At 37.6% G+C, this 18139-nt stretch overlaps 2 protein-coding genes across 2 annotated transcripts in view; both read right to left on the reverse strand.

Moving 5' to 3' along the window:
* The window catches only part of MINAR2 (membrane integral NOTCH2 associated receptor 2), a 29249-nt gene extending 22660 nt beyond the window's left edge, over nt 1–6589 (reverse strand). Inside the window, exon 1 of the mRNA XM_049868262.1 lies at nt 6425–6589. Coding sequence (XP_049724219.1) covers nt 6425–6589 — 165 coding nt within the window. The remainder of the gene's footprint in view (nt 1–6424) is intronic.
* Nucleotides 6590–12083: 5494 nt separating this feature from the next.
* ADAMTS19 (ADAM metallopeptidase with thrombospondin type 1 motif 19) overlaps nt 12084–18139 on the reverse strand; it is a 307911-nt gene continuing 301855 nt past the window's right edge. Inside the window, exons 22-23 of the mRNA XM_049873149.1 lie at nt 15213–15390; nt 12084–12307 (exon numbers count right to left, since the gene is read on the reverse strand). Of these exons, the coding sequence (XP_049729106.1) occupies nt 12156–12307; nt 15213–15390 (330 nt within the window). The 3' untranslated portion in view covers nt 12084–12155. The remainder of the gene's footprint in view (nt 12308–15212; nt 15391–18139) is intronic.

Here is an 18139-nt window from a genome sequence, read left to right on the forward strand (position 1 = left end):
CTGCCAAAAAACTTCCAGGATTCAGATTACTCAATGGTGAAATATTAGAAGTATTTATTTTCAGTTCAGAATTAAGAAAAGGATGTCAGTAATTGCCATGTGCATATAATATTGCAGTAGAAATCCTGAGCAATCTATTAAGAATTAAAAAGGAAGTGAATAAGAAAACACAGCTACAGATGATGATTATCTAAATGGAGAGAGCAAGATAATTTATGGTCAAAGTAAGAGATTTCAAAGCATTTTCTGCATTGAAAATCAATATATAATCATCAGTCGTATACATAATAGTGTATTATAAACATAATTTAAAAGATTGTATCCTCAAGAGCAATAATTGCTATAAGTATTTAGATATAAACCTAATGATCTATATGCAAATCTCCTACGTGAAAAATTACAAGACGTAATTGAAGGCCATATGAAAAACTGAATAAATGGAAAGATATGTCACATTTATAGACTGGAAAAATCAAGTTCATGAAGATTCTCATTGCTCCCGGTTTGATCTACATCTACAGCGTAATCCCTATCATAATCATAATGTAAACAAGGCCTTTTGTGTGTATTTTGTACACATGTGTGTTTGGGTGTATCTGTGCTATTAGGCAAACATTTCCTGAAAATTAGCTCCTTACTGATCACAGTCGTTCTATTTTCCAAACTACTACTAGCATGATTATCATTACAAAACACAAATATGATTGTATTACTTAAAATTCTTCACCGACTCATCAAAATGTTCAAGGTAAAATTTAAAATCCAGACAAAGCCCATGGAGTCTCCATGGTCTGACCCAGGCCTCTCTTTGCCCTTGTCACTTGCCTTCCCCTACATGTAATCAAGGCTCTGGAGCCCCTCACATGGTAATGTAACACACCTGGTGTCTTGAATACAGGTTTTAGTGCTGGAGACATTTGAGTTTAGTCGGTGGGTGTTACGGTGGGACAACTTGGGTGTTGTTTCTGGCAGCATGCCATCCAAGTTGAAATCTCTGACCCTATTGAAGATTTTGTGAGTTACATAAATTTAGCATAGCTTGTTAAATCATATTCTGATGTTTGCAATTAAAATCCTAAGCAACTTGGTGATACTCCTCAATTTACTCCCTAAATAATAATTTAAGCATCTATTAAGTCCTATAACATCTATCCAACGGTATGCTTAAAAATGAGGGACTATTATATATGTGAGGCTGTTCTTTTCAAAACAGTAAATGGAAAATTCAGAATAGAGGCATTCTTAGAGAAGGCATGACATATGTGCTTAGAGACAGTTAAGAAATACAGTTACATTAAAAAAAACTGAGATAGAAGAGACATTAGAATTTAAGGGGGAAGAGAGCTATAGAGCTGAAAAAAATAGGAAATTTGATTAGGAAATAAAAATAATAAACAGCATTGCCTAGAAAGCAAGGGTGCAATAGCCTTTGGTCTCTTGGTCTTTAGCTGCATCTCACAGGTTTAGTCTAGAATGCTTCTAGGTTCTGAAACAAACGTGATGAAAGCCAGAAAAAGGTATAACAAAGGGGTTGGTCTGAAAAGATTCTGAAATCTAATCTAAATGCTAATCAGAAAAGAGAAAGGTCCCCCACAATATTTGCTAAAACATGTTTTATCATTTAAACAAAACAAAAAAAAAATCAGCCTTTTCCTATCATTACAATTCTACGCTGTCCTACAGTGTCACTATGAGTCAGAACCAACTCGATGGCATTAGTCAGTCACCTCTGTAAAAAGGGGCTGGCAGAAATATTTAGAATACAATTCCAAATGCCTTCATCAGATTCACACCCCAAATTATTTTAACAACCAGGACCGTTAGATTTTGAATAAAGTTTGTTCACTGCATTGAGATGAAATTTGTTGTGAAGCTTCTTTATTTAACTAGTGAAAAACTTTAAGAAGAAGGAGTATAAAATATAGAGGAATCAGGAAATATATTGCTCTTACCCTATCCCCGCAAATACAGGAGACCTGTGTAACCGCACGCAAGGGAATTGGCAATGTCCCAGGGCCACTGGCATGCCTGAGAACATCAGTGCTTATTCTCATATATCCTATTTTAACTGCTGCTGTATGACTGATTTTGAAGTCATTGTTTGTAAAAGTCCTCTAACACTCCATGGAGTAGTCCGAATCCCAGACCCCATGCACCTGAGTGATGGGGGTTCGTAGGATCAGTTGACATAACTCTGAAACTTGTGCGAATATCATGTGATATCACATCTACTACTTTTTTTTTTTTTTACTGGGTGAGCCACACAGCTTGACACACGTATTGGCCACGTGCGTCCTCCCATTTTGCCCCCAGCTCTATTCACAGCATAAATCAGAAAATGGAAGTGGTATCAACTGCTATTTTCCAAATTCTAACAAAACTGTCAACACATTTTGAATATTGGTAAATAATGACACTTATACAACACACATTTCTTGTACTCTTATAGGGAACCCTTGACTCTCATTTGCTTTTACCTCATATTATTTTATGCTCTCGCTCACTTTTAATGAAATACGTAGAATGATTTTTATCCTCATTTTGCAAGTGGAAATACTGTGGCATGGCCTGATTAAAGATCATGATACATGTCTCAACTGGCTGACTGGGGATTTGAGACTGGAAATCAAACTTCTTACCTCTTTATTCCATGCTTTTCCCGTTGGCATAAATTCTTCCCTTTAGAATGAGGGCTTTAAATTAAGAGCTATTTGACAGCTGCCATCTTATGCACCTCTACCACCTAACATCTGGGTGTATTTGCTGTTTTCTTCCAGGTACCATTACAACTGCTTAAAACTTTCATGTGCTCACTTATTTTAGGTCTATTTTTAATCCAATAAATATATCACTTCTGGATATTAAGAGCCATCTAAGGATAGGATAATAATTTATTGATATATTGTAATTTGAAGTAGTGAATGTAATTGTTGTTGTTACTCATAGTTTGTGCCATGCCTACCAGACTACCTGAATTTGTAATTGATTTACTACCCTCATGCATAATTTTGACAATAAATTGATAATTTACTAGCATTCAGTTATTTTACACTTCTTTTTAGTGTAAAAGGATAACTGCACAAGTTTATTTGAAATTTACAATCATAAGTGTTCTGCTGCTATTTATAAGTTTTTTTTATTATTCATAAGGTTTTTACTGGCTAATTCTTTTCAGAAGTAGACTGTCGGGTCCTTATTCTTATTCCCTGTCTATGCCAAGAAATTTGGAAGACAGGTACCTGGCCGACCAACTAGAAGAGATCTATATTTATGCCTATTCCCAAGAAAGTTGATCCAACCAAATACGGAAATTATCAAACAATATCACATACAAGCAAAATTTTGCTGAAGATCATTCAAAAATGGCTGCAGCAGCATATCAACAGGGAATTGCCAGAAATTCCAGCCAGATTCAGAAGAGGCATGGAACCAGGGATATCATTGCTGACGTCAGATGGATCCTGGCTGAAAGCAGAGAATACCAGAAGGAGGTCTACCTGTATTTTATTGACTATGAAAAAGAATTCAACTGTGTGGATCATAACAAATTATGGATAACATTTCAAAGAATGGGAATTAACTGTGCTCATGAGGAACCTATACATAGGTCGAGAGACATTTGTTCAGACAAAAAAAAGGGGATACTGCATGGTTTAAAGTCAGGAAGGTGTGCATCAGGGTTGTGTGCTTTTACCATACCTATTCAATCTGTATGCTGAGCAAATAATCCAAGAAGCTGGACTATATGAAGAAGAATGGGGCATCAGGATTGGAGGAAGACTCTTTAACACCCTGTGTTATGCAGAAGACACAACTTTGCTTGCTGAAACTGAAGAGGACTTGAAGCACTTACTGATGAAGATCAAAGACCACAGCCTTTAGTATGGATTACACCTCAACATAATAAAAATACTCACAACGGGAGCAATAAGCAACATCACGATAACAGAGAAAAGATTGAAGTTGTCAAGGATTTCATTTTACTTGGATCCACAATCAACACCCATGGAAGCAGCAGCCAAGAAATCAAATGATGATTTTATTCCATTGGGTAAATCTGCTGCAGAGGACCTCTTCAAAGTGTTGAAAAGCCAAGATCTCACCTTGAAGACTAAGGTGCGCCTGACCCAAGCCATGCTATTTTCAATTGTATCATATGCATGCGAAAGCTGGGCAATGAGTAAGAAAGACCGAAGGAGAATTGACACCTTTGAATTGTGGTGTTGGGGAAGAATATTGAATATACCACGGATTGCCAAAAGAATGAACATATCTGTCTTGGAAGACATACAACCAAAATGCTCCTTAGAAGCAAGGATGGCGAGACTGCATCTTATATACTTTGGAAGTGTTGTTAAGGAAGCACCAGTCCCTGGAGAAGGACATCATGCTTGGTAAAGCACAGGGTCAGCAGAATAGAGGAAGACTCTCAAAGAGATGAATTGATGCAGTGGCTGCAACAATGGGGTCAAGCATAACAATGATTGTGAGCATGGCACAAACCAGACAGTGTTCCCTTCTGTGGTACATAGGGTTGCTGTGAGTTGGAACCAACTTGACAGCACCTAACAACAACAATCATCAATGATCAATCAACAATTATCATATTCAAAGACACATGAAGTAGATGTTCACCTTCTGATTTTTTCTTTGAAAAACTACTTCAACCAACCAGGACCTGTAGAAAAAGATGTCTTTTGAAATTTTGCATTTCATTCAGGTTTAGGAACAACATTCAAGGGAACTTTAAACTGAAGTTCCACATGAAGGAAATAGGTCAACTCCAGTACCAAACCAAAGATGGTTAGGGTGTTGTGTTCCAACCTCAAAAGAATTTATTGGATCTGTTTTCTTAGACTAAACTTCATAGCATAGGAGGGCCAAGGTTTTCTGAATTGATTTTTGAATCCTTTTATTCTATGATATAAACAAGAAAAAGGAGAAATGTCACTCCATTTAACTTAAAACTAAACAAAACACAAACAACAACAAAACTAGTGTATATGGAAGAGTGGAAGACTTTTGAAGATTACAAAAGGGAAGTGTGCAAAATTAAAAAAAAAACAAAGCCATTTGTCATAATAGGCTGCCTTACAGTGGAAATAAATTAAAACCCTTATAGGTGGAGGAAACACTTACATAATCATTTGAGTGTACTTGCCTTTGAATGATCTCATGATAAAGGCCCCAAGGAGCCCACAAACATACCACAAAGGAATCGCTTTACACCAGGATTCATGAGTAGCAACTGTTTCTTAAAAGAAAACAAATTTCTGTGCAGGGAATTTGAACCACTCCAAAGGATTTAATGACTTGCAGGGGTTTGTAGGTCAGTCACATCTGTTCTGAAATGAAATGCTTCTTCCTGTTTCTAAATTGACTAACCCTTAACCTCATTAGATTAACCCCAAAGATTATTCCTCTTTCATTAGCTGCACAATAGTCAGGGCCTTTATGTTTGTTCCAGCACATGGAACTCATCACAGTTTTATTTTTCTCTTCGGGTCAGCAAAAAGAAGAAAGAGCCAAAAGGAGACAAGAAATAAAATTTTCACTGGTTTAAGGATCTGATTGATATGTTGTGTCCACGCGGATACCTGTGGAAAATAAGAGTATCTAAAATAATAGGCGGGGCCTTTCCAGAATGGAGCCAAAACCCAAACCCACTGCTGTCGAGTCGATTCCGACTCATAGTGACCCTGTAGGACAGAGTAGAACTGTCCCATAGGGTTTCCAAGGCTGTAAATCTTTACCAGAGCAGACTGTCACATCTTTCTCCCACGAAGCAGCTAGTAGGTTCGAACCACCAATGTTTTGGTTAGCAGCTGAGCTTTTTAACTACCGTGCCACCAGGGCTCCTTCCAGAGTGGAGAGTTCCCTGTATTTTCTTTCCTTAAGATGCAATCATTAGATTTCCATTGTTCTGCTGTCCGAGTCTTCTCTGAATGAAATGAAAGGGTGGTAGTCTAAGCAAGGCAGAAGCATGGTGTCCAGTTACAGCACAGACTTGTGTATGAGCTCACAATGGAAACTTCTGATGCTTTATGCTTAAACCACACCAAAAGATACAGGTAGGTTTTTTTTTTTTTTTTTTTTCCACAGAGCTTTATTTACGAATGAAACAACTGGTTTGAAAACTTCTGAAGTGAAGGAGTGAAATGAGGGCATGCAAAATCCAAAATGAGGACAGGAGAGAAGCTCGTGCTTAGAGGGGAATGAACAGGTGGGAGAATTCACACATTTTACAAACAGATAAGAGAGAGGCTCCTGCTGTTAAGGAAGAAAGACCTTCTCTATGTTAAAGAGTGAGCCACAACCTTGTACTCAGCTCCCCATAGCCTCCTCTTTCGTACAGATAACAAAATGGCAGATAGTGAGGAAGAAACAAGCCCCTGCCCCCGTATTTCTGTGCCCTAGATCTCACCTGTGAGTAGACTAGGTTTTGCCAGTGCTGTGCAGCAGGATAACTCCCACCTGGAAACCTCACCAGGCTGGCCTGAACAAGGGCTGAGCTCCTCATTAAAGTCTTCACTTCTAGCTGCAGAAATTTGTCGGGATGGTTGTTATTTGGCAAAACAGAGAGATCCATGTCTCCCTGCATCTACAGTGGAAAACAAAGGCCAGGGAGGCTGCTCCTGCTAGACTCGTCCATTATTAATGAGCCTGAGGATGCTCCAACTGGCACCTGAAACTCAGTCTGCCAGGTGTGCTCTAAGCCCACCAGAAGCAACTCCCAAAATGACATGTCAAGACATGGGAAAGCAGCACCCTGTCCTCCCTTGGTCCCCTGACACACACACATTCAGGGTGCTCTGATCGAACAGATAGGCTCTGCTCATTAAAACTTACAGGAGGCTGAAAACTAGACATGTTTAGCACTTAACATCTCTCCATTCATAGCCAGAAACAACATTTTAAGGGGCATTATTCTTTGGATAAGGCTGCCAGAATCTAATGTCACAGTTCATAATGTGGAGCACATGAAATCGAGTCACCTGTAAAGACATTACTTAATTTTTCTCACCCTGTATCACTGAGCCAGCACAGCCGACTTGGCCCTGCCTACACAGCCTCACATGTGATATGCAGGATCTTGTTTCTTCTCATGTTTTGACTCCCAGAGTCTCAAGCTAATGTGAAAGCTAACCATGTTTAGGTTGTCAACTTTGTTCTGAGTGGGGAAATGGGAAGAATTTATAGTTTGCTAGTTATTTGGTTCCCCAACCTACTGCCTTGACCCATTCACTATGAGGTCTCTTTGACTCTGTTCCTAGCTGTATAAACTCCTATGATGTGTTTTGGTGTTCACGCAGTATGTTTGGAACCAAAGGGGAACATGGCTGCTGGGTTTGGATGACTCACTCTTCTAAGTAAACCCATCTGCTATTGAAGGAGCCAAGGTGGGAGTGAGACTAGGGACAGTGTAGCAAGCCAGGAAGTGATGATTTTAATGGAGGTATGCTCTCTCATTACAAGTCACTCTGCCTTTGGTGACCCATACTTCTCACTGGGAAAGCATGGGTTTCCATCTGAAGGAAGAGGAAATTGTCCCACGTGTGATGAGTACATCAGCAGTTTTTCAAAGACATGGGTTGTCTGTAATTTTTGCATCTCTATAAAACCTTCTGATTTAGCAGGGAGGTTTCTTTTCCAGGGGCAATGGAGTTACATGTGGAATGTATCAGCACCAGATTTCAGAAGAGTGCCGTATAGCTTGTAAGAATCAGCAGCCAAGATGTTCTTGAATCAAGCAAGACACTAGAGAGTACTTACCTTCTTTATACCAATAAACATGAGTGTGTGTGTTAAAAAATCTGTCCTACTTATAGCTGTCAGACTGGGTTAAAGAGTTAAATTTTTCTATAAGAATTTTTTTGGACCCAAACTTTATCACTGTGTTATAATATCTGAAATATATTTGAGTCATTTTATTGGTAAATTTACTGGGGAAAGCAAGAGGTACTTAATGATGACAGTTAAAAACAAAACATTAAACCACAATTGTTTCAAGAATCAATTGTGTTATATGTATGTGCTTGGTACATTCTGGATTTTTCTGGCTGTTGCCAGAATACATCTAATGAACAAATATTTCTCAGGCTATTTGCTTTTCCTAAAAGATTCTTTGGGGAATAATACACATCTTCAAGAAGAACCTTACTTGTCTTTGGCTCATTATACTGGCAAGGGGAGACACAGAACCTAGATCCAAATATATTTGATCAGGCCTTTTTCTTAGCCAAAGTATGAGGTAGGTGAAATGAGTCTTCAATTTTCCTTAGGCGTTCTTCCTTTACACTCCTCCACCATGTCCTAGATGCCCAGAGGATTGTATGTATACTGCTTCTTTCTGTTTACAAATCTGAAAGTCTCCATTTTCTCACACCTTCGTGTACTCTCAACCTCACACTATCAGTCCCTATTTCTTACTAGACTCCCTGTAGGTAGACTGCATGATGACAGGAAATCAAATTTATCCCCCCATATCACCACTACTGTTCCTCACTCTTATCTCACCAACACACCAAAGTTGTGTCTCATGACAGCCTTCGGTCTGGGGACACTCTTTCCCATCTTTGGCTATTGACCACCTCCTAATCATCCTTCATGAGTCACCTCTGATACCTAGCTTTTCACAAAACTTTCCATGTTTTTTCTGGTAGGTATGACAGCATCCGATAGAAATCTTTTCAATTCTTCCCCCTACCCTGCCTTTATAGCCATACTTATCTGCCTGCATGTGGCTGCTCGAATTGATCAGTTGGTGACTCCTCTGATCATCCAACTCCCTCTTAAGGACCTCCACTTCCCCCACAATTCCCACAGTTGTGTGAATTCTAATCAATCTCTTATCCCATAACACTCATAGTGACACTGCTTTGCCGACAATTACTGGTACCAGAGTGTTTCCAGGGTACAGAGCTTAAAAATGGAATCTGGAATTGGTTCTCTAGTCTGACTAGATTTAATGGCATTAATGACTGTCCTGCCAATGTAATAGGACACTGATCATTTGTAGCACGCATTTAAATTCTTATCTATAGTCACCTGGAATCAAATGCCTATACAAGGCAAGGCTCTGGATTACCAAGTAGCTACTACATGAGAACATTTTTCGTGGAAACAAAGAGAATAATGACTGTAGGGTTAACTGATTCTAAATAAGCTGCAGAATCTAAAGAAAGAAAATGATAAGCTTGGGAAGTTAAATTCACAGCTCAAGGTCTAGGTTGGGAACCAGAAAGCTCTATGACTGCCTTGAAATAAAACCTTTTAAGAGTATTGCTGATGGTTCTCAGGTCCCACCTCCATCACGTAGTGTATCCTCTAAATGTATAGTCAGACTTAAGTTCTGGAAGATCTAAGGGGATCAGGTACAAAGTGTAACTTGTGAGGTGGTACCATACACACCAAAGAAATCACAAGATTTTGCCAATTCTTATTCACAGAAGCCTGGGACACATGTATGTGACTGTTTCCTAAGGGAGTCAGATTAGGGAGAGGGAATATAATGTTGATCAGCCTGGATTTTTTTTATATAGGTATACTAAGAGATTCTGAATTTAATGTGTTAGTTCAAGTAGCTGGGAGTAGCTTGAACAATTTGACTGAAAACAATTAGTGGTGGCCCACACTGAACAAAGTTGAGATGACAGAACTTTCTTGCTCTACTGTAGTATCCATGCTAAACCAAACCTGTTGCTGTTGAGTGGATTTCTACTCACAGTGACCTATAGAACAGACTAGAACTGCCCCATAGGGTTCCTAAGGAGGGGTTCATGGATTTGAACTGCTGACCTTTTGGTTAACAGCCAAGCTCTTAACCACTGCACCACCAGGGCTCCATTACTGCAGTGTAGAGGAAGGTATATAAGAGTTTGGGGAATATAGAATTCTGTACCGGATGGGGCAATTTATCCTCATTCTCAAGCAGAAATTGGGCTGCTACTATGCAATGTAGTATATACAAGAGAACAGTATCTCTAGAATTCTAGATGTCTTCTGAGGTGCCTTTTTATTCTTCCATAACCTGTGATAAATGTTAACGAAAAACTAAAACAATATAGGCAGGATAATCAATGTTATAAATCCTTCAGGAATGAAGGTTTGAGTCATTCAACCAGAAAAGAAACACTTATCAGATGAACTCCTTGATAAAGGCAAGGGAATAATGTAGGTTATAAACACCTGATTGGATGATGTCACTTACTGCAGAGACAAAGATTACAGTGGCTATGAAGATTTCTTTCTTGCTTTGATAAAAACGTTTGGTTTTTTTACCAGTTAAATTTTTTTTCCCCTCTATTTTCTTACTATCTAGCATAAGCTGTGTTGATACAGGTTAATTGTATATCTTAGTAATTATATTAAAGATATGCATAACCCATTCCCCTTGAGTCAATTTGGACTCATAGCGACCCTGTAGGACAGGGTAGAACTGCCCCATAAGGGTCCCAAGGAGGGCCTGGTGGATTTCAACTTTTGATTAGCAGCCATAGCTCTTAACCACTACATCAGCAGGGTTTCCAAAGATATGCACAGTAAGGACTAATCTCGAAACAAAATTTTCCCTATATTAAAATAAATTATTAAAATGAAAGGGAAAATATTAATGAGGAAGTATGATAAACTGAAGATTTGGGGTTTTACCCTATTTTTTTTTTTTTGTAAGCTATCAAGTTAGCCTGCCACAGTTCCAGGGCAGAAGACACAAGACTCCTGGGTTAGAGACAAAGGACTTTATTACTCAAGCAATTTAACTAGCCAGAGACTCAACATTTTCTAGCACCAGTTCTCTGAGCCTCAGCGTTCACAGGGTAGCATGCAATGGGCTGTGTTACAGGGGAGGAACTCCAATTTTAGGGAACCTGAAACTTTTAAAATGATCAGTAAGCATGCCTGCCCTTTGCTGCAGAGAGAAACACTGTCTCCACTTCCACAGCTTTTGCTACACAAACATTCTTTAAAACATAGTCCAGGACAAAAGCAGACAGTGTCTATGTTCATAAGACACGTAGAAATGTTAGAGACCTATGAACAATTGTCTCCCAACAGGAAGTTTCACACAGTTTATTGAAAAATCTAAGAAATCATGTGAATCATGTACAATATTTTCTCACAAGAAAAATTTTAAGCTGACTTTTTAACGTTTCACAGAACTGTAAAACTTTTTAATTTTTAAAAGGAATAAACACAATGAAACTACAAGAGTTTTATAAGCTTTTTGTTTTTCCTTGTTCCTAGGGAAAAGGCTGAAAAATATTTAGTAAATATTCTCCTAATGATTTATGAGGCTAAATACTATACTCTTTCAAAACCCTGCAAAAAGATACAAGGAAAGGGGTGGATCAATGCTTTTTTGTTAAAAATATTAAAAAAGAAAAACTAAAATCTAATGACAACATGTTAAAATAATACATATTTTCGTAAGATGTTACCATTTCTATAATGGTTTCTCTACACTATATCAACAGTGCAATGGTGATTCAGTGTAAATCTTTACAGTGTTTCATTGTTACAATACTTGTGTTCAAGTACATGTTCATGAACATGATCAAAGTCTCTATTTTGACTTTTCTGTTATTAAAATAAGGCTATAATTACAGTAGAATTTTTCCTATTGATGTCTCTATATCTAAACCAAATTCATAATACATTCTCTGAAAACCTGTTCAACAGTATGAGGTTAGTTATGTTCCACAGATTACAGAAAATGGGCTAATTCTGCATCAGGACACACACACAGAAATGATTTCTCTCCAAATATTACTAAGCTATTAAGCTAAGTTAGTGTACATTCTGGATAACTTAATAGTATCTGTGGAGAGAGAATAGCACCTTAGAAACAGCCCTAACTTAAAAAAAGAAAATTTTTCAAAAATTCATTTTTAAAATGATTTTTTTTTCTTTTTCATTTTATTCTGGTAACTGGATCCAACTTGTCCTTATAAAATTATTTATGAAGTCATATAGGATAAATCAAGATGTTTGTGTAACCAAAACAAACACCACATTGATGTTTGGTAGGCAAAAAATAAATTAATTTGATTAAATTATATGTAATCTGATAATATTTGGTCTGAAAAACATGCTAGTGTGTGTGCTTATAAATAATGTAACTGCAAAGAGCTGTGAGCCAGCCATCCTGCTAGAGGTCAACTCTTCTGCTGCAGCTTTTGGGCATAGAAGTCCCTGCATGTCTCACAGCAGCGCTGATACCACCGCATGTCCTGACAGAGGTTCTTCTCACGTATCACCCGGCAGTACACAGGCCACTGATCTCCCAGGCACTTGAATGTCAGAGCAGCTGTTAAGAAACAAACAAACAAAAAACCACACTGAATTCAATACATGTAGATATTCTAGCTGCCATTAGTGGGAACATACTGTAACCATTTACATGGGGGTAGAGGAGGTACTGGATATTTGCTTCAACTCATTCATATTGCTTCTTGGAACATAAAAGATAATACAGCCACTGTGTTTCAGTAGAGAAGATACAGAACCACATACACACCCCCTATAATAAAGGAGCAAAGTTAATAAATAACAGTCTAATGAGTTTTTTTAGGCTTATTAAAGATCCATCACAACCACCGCTACCGCCACCAGTTGCGGTCAAATTGATTCCAACTCTTGGTGACCCCACGCGAGTCAGAGTAGAACTGTGTGCGATAGGGTTTTCAGTGGCCGAATTTTTTGGAAGTAGATTTTCAGGCCTTTCTTCTGAGGTACCTACAGGTGGACTGGAATCTCCAATCTTTCAGTTAGCAGCTAAGCGTGTCAATAGTTAACTCCACCAAAACAAACAAACAAAAAAAACCTGTTGCCATCAAATCGATTCCAGCTCACAGCGACCCTATAGGACAGAGTAGAACTGCCCCATAAAGTTTCCAAGGAGTGCCTGGTGGATTCGAACTGCTGACCTTTTGGTTAGCGTTTCTCAAATTCAATGAGTGGTACTGCAAATGATTTTTAAGGTTCAGTTTTGTGGCTTTTGATTTTGACAGAGAAGATAAAAATGAAAAATAAATGTGTTTAATATAACCACCTTAATGGGAATACAAATTTACTAAGTATTGTTACGGATAAAGTTACGAAGAAACAGCGAAACAAAAATGTGCTCACACTTTATTGCACATTCCTGGTTTCCTAGGCAGCAGACAGGTCTAGGTCTGGTAGGTGGGGATAGTGATTTCAGGAACTTTTAAAATCAAAGTTGATCATCACAAGTGACTAAAATTTATATAGCAATGATGTGTTTGAAATGATAAATGGGCATAGAAAATCTGGTCATATAGATTCGGCCTTAAGAAGAAATAGTGTGCTCCGATGTGTATAATCAGAGTTACTCAAGCTATAATTTTATCTTTTTGCCACTACCCAATATGATACATTATTTTAATTAAAAATCTTAGATTTTCCAACCATTGTGCTTCTGTGTTTTGGTATATACCTTGAAGGAATAATAAAAAGAGAAAATGAATTTTAATGAAATTCTTTTAAATCCATTATTTTTTGCCACATGGTACATCAAGAAGGACTACAAATAATTGTTGGAAAAAGGGATTACTATGCTAGTTTAGAATACATGGATTTGGTTCATCTGCACCCTAGAGCTTAACTTTTTCTTAATTGGCCTTTTCTACTTGAAATGATTATTTCTTAGAAATGTTAATTATATGGCTCAAAAAAGCATTTCTGTATTTCCAAAAAGAAACAAACTTTTCTATTTGATTGAATCTTATGCCTGGAAAAGTACTTATGACAATTTAACTCCTTGTGTTTTGGCAACATAATTCTGTATAATTCAAGCTGTTCCCCTGGGGATTATATACATAGGTTAAAGCTGAAGATGCTTCCACTCACGGCGACCGCATGCGTGCAGAGCAGAACTGCTCCACAGGGTTTTCGAGGCTGTGGCCTTTCTGAAGCAGATCACCAGGCCTGTCGTCTGAGGAATCTCTGGGTGGGTTTGAACAGCCAATATTTCGATTAGTAGCTCAGTGCTTAACCATTTACACCACCCAGAGACTCCTTCAAAACTGAAGACGTTAAACAAAAATTAACCCACTGATAGCCAAGTAGAAACTCTGTTAAAAACCCCTACTGCCACAGAAATAAATGTTAGTTTGTTCACTAGTATTTGTTATGCAAGGATAGGCTACGTGTACTTAAAATATAAATGTACTTCTTGGTGATGGATTCTAACAGTAATTGAGAATATACGTGAAATAATTTTATAACATAAAATATGTATATAAACATTAATATGAGTTTTTTTTTAATTAACATTTATATCATTTAGATGAAAAAAAAAAATGGTACCTCTTATTCTGGAGTGTTGAGCCACGTCCCAATTCTTCTTGAAAGTCATTTTTTATTCTATGTCTCTCCAAAGGTAATTTGTACCCAGGATCAGAAAGAAGGCTATTAACAACGAGGGATCTAAGGCTTATACTATAATCTCACTTTTCCGCAGATATTTGCTTAACTGATAGCTCTGTTACAAGACTAGTCAGAGGCCCAAATCTGGTTACATCGTTCCACCCTTTTAGCTTTGGTTTGTGTGGCATTGGAAACCCTGATGGCATAGTGGTTAAGTGCTACAGCTGCTAACCAAAGGGGCAGCAGTTCAAATCCGCAAGGCGCTCCTTGGAAACTCTATGGGACAGTTCTACTCTGTACTGTCAGGTCGCTATGAGTCAGAATCGGCTTGACGGCACTGGGTTTGGTTTTTTGGTTTTGTGTGGCATTAGTATGTCTAGGACCTGGCTCTGAGGAGAGACCTTCAAGAATCAGAGTAACTTAACTTAGTCTTTAGAATTTTTTCCTGACCTGACCATTTAGACTAAACTATAAGGCTCCCTGGTGGCACAGTGGTTAAGCACTCAGCTATTACCCAAAATGTCAGTGATTTGAAGCCATCCAGTGGCTCTGTGGGAGAAAGATGTGGCAGTGGGCTTCCATAAAGATATAGTCTTGGAAATCCTATGGGGCAGTTCTCTTCTGCCCTATAGGGTCACTATGAGTTGGAATTGACTCGACAGCAGTGGGTATGGTTTGGTACATTTAAATAAATCAAATTTAGTGAGAATAAAACTAATTGGTATAGGTTTATAACTCTCAAGTACTAAAGGGATATGCGAAATATGAGAAGCCAAAAGCATTTCTATGTTTCTGAAAACCATCCCCATTTGTGGTCTGCTTACCCAGCCTGGGTGACGTGATTGTATTTACATTAATCTTCTCATTGCAGGGCTGAAGGTGACACGGTCTGTACGCTGCAGGTTTTTCTGAAGAAAAGCACTCATTTCCATGTCTTCCTGTGATCTTATGCATGCACTGGATAACACGGGATTGCATTCCCTTACCACAGGTAATGGAGCACTAGGAGAGATGAAAGTTCTGTTAAGATTCCTTCTCACCCTTTCCTTTTTCTAGTCTGTGAGCCACCTTTCCCTATATTTGTAAATACGAACATGAGTCACAGCATCCAGAGTTGATGTAAAACATGGGCTGGAAACATCGATGCCTGTAACTGGGGCACGGTACTGATCAAAACCTCTGGCTGACTTAAAGCAAAACTTTGGGTAACAAAGGACATAGGAGAAAAGAATAATCAAAGCTGGAGAGTGTAACTTGAAGGGAAAGAGTATACAATGGTGAATGACACCAGTAATGCACATGGGCAGACTTAGTTTTCAACGTTCTAATACCTAATTTTCAACAAATAATTCATTCATTACTCTTGAATTTAGTTATTGACGCTCACACGTCTACACATACCCAATTGTGGAGCTGGATCCTTGTTAAAATCTATCTGCTCATCTGCTTTGGCCACGTTAAAATGTTTATCAACCAATATCAAGATGGTTTACCAGCCTGATGTGTTATTGAAAAAACTGTGATTTCTGGGTAGATTGATGGACATCCATATTGTCCTAATAAACACAGTTCATAATCTGGATTGTTCCAGTAGCATCCCCTTTTATTTGATTCCTTGCATTTCAGCTAACTGTAGTTTGCTTTCATTTGTAAGATATGGTGCTAAGAATATTTAATGTGCATTGGTCTTTTACTACAGATGTCTCTTGGATCCATGTTTATTACCAGATTTAACTTGTGTCACAAATAAACTGAAGTTAATAGGATTGAGAGAAGGCAATTATTTTATACTATGAAAATTATATGCAAGAGAGGGAGTATGTTTGCACTTCTGAAAATGACGATTTATTTACTAGCCATATTATGTTCTATACCTTAAAGATTCAGCCAAACTTGGCTAAAGAGATTTATTAATTCTATCAGTAGAACTATTTAAAGAAATGATCTTGGTGTATAGTATTTTAGTTGAAAATTGGTAAATGCTTCTGATTGTCCCTTTTTAGATACACAGACATAAGATTCTTAATTTTTTTTTCCTCTGTACCTTACCAATTCTTTCTTAGAATTGCATTCTCTTTGGTGTCAGTTCTTCTTTCTTGATCATGGTTTCCTCTCTTATTTCCATTCACACAAGGACCATTATTCTACACAGGCCCCTTATCACCTCAGGTCTGTTCTACTGCAATAGTATAAACTGTTCCCTTTGTCTTTAGCCCCCACCCAATCTTCCACTCAAAATTGCTTTATATGTATAATATCCTGGTTAAAAACCTTTATTAAGTTCTCCTCTGCCTACAAGATCAAGCACAATATCCTAATATTCTCAGGCTGTCATTTATCTACCTCTTCAATTTATTTTCCACCACTGCTCTTTAGGAATCATGGGTTCTATTATATTCCCTACTCAGGTCCACACAATTCCAATTACCACCTCTACAGTTGTGCTTATAGCATTAACCAACCAGTTACTGTTGAGTTGATTCTGACTCATGGCGACCCCATGTGGAGTAGAACCGTGCTCCACAGGTTTTCAATGGCTTTCATCTTTTTTTGCTGTTGTTGAGAATATGCACAGCAAAACATACACCAATTCAACAGATTCTACATGTTGTGTAACCGTTCTCACCCTTCTTTTCTGAGTTGTTCCTCCTTCATTAACATAAACTCACTACCCCCTAAGGTTCTGATCTAATCTCTCGAGTTGCTGTTGTCAATTGATCCCATATGGATAGTTCTTAAAAGAGCATAATGCTCAAGGCAGACATTTTTTACTAGTTAAGCTAAATTATTGTTTAGTTTTAAGATGACTTCAGGGGATATTTTTGGTTTAGGCTATGATCTTTTAGAAGTAGATCACCAGGCCTTACTTCCAAGATGCCTCTGGGTAGATTATTCCTGTCCAAAATGCTTTGCTTCTTTGCAAAAGATAAGCTTAAGTCTACCTCCTCCATGAAGTCTTTCACAATTTTCCCAATTACGTATGCCACATTTATGGAACATGTGTGATTTAAAGCCGTATATCCATATATTTGAGGCCTTGGAATCACTTGGAGAAATTTTTTAAAATTACTGATTTCAGAGCCAAGAATTTCTAAGTCCATAAACTATTGTGCGCTCTAGGGATCTGCATTTAAAAAAAAGTATCTAGGTAATACTGCTGTTCATCCAAATTGGAAACTGTTGGTCCACAATGTAAGTTTTGTATTTAACATTTGTATTATTTCTTTTCTTTGAATAAGATATTTCAGTGCATCTAGTTTGTCGTAGCCAGATAATAAATCTCTTAAAATTAGGCTCATTGATATGTCATGTTCAGTAGGAAAACCCACATTTTAGGTAGGCAAATAGCTTGCTTGCTGACAGAACAATGGAATTATTATGTATGGGTGTCATTAATATGAACCTGCTTTACAGATAACTAATCTTTCTCCATTTTATTTTGTAAATATTTCTGAATAGTGCTTTCTTTGTATCTGATAAATTCTCAGCTTTCTGCAAATAACAGATTAAAGAACAAGTGGTATGTTACAATTTTTCCTCTTTAACTTTTACAGAATCTGAATGGTTCAAGTTCACTTTCTGTGATCCAAAATCAGATAATGCTTTAAGCTTTCTTATAATTTAAAACTATTATGAGAGAAGTAACTGACATAATGTTTCTCCCATTAAAGCTTTAATTTTAATATTACTCTATAGAATGGAAGTAATTATATAACGATATCATGTTTCTTAGAAAAATATTTTCAGGAAA

Source organism: Elephas maximus, chromosome 2, assembly GCF_024166365.1.
Source record: "Elephas maximus indicus isolate mEleMax1 chromosome 2, mEleMax1 primary haplotype, whole genome shotgun sequence".
In the NCBI taxonomy this organism is placed as follows: domain Eukaryota; kingdom Metazoa; phylum Chordata; class Mammalia; order Proboscidea; family Elephantidae; genus Elephas; species Elephas maximus.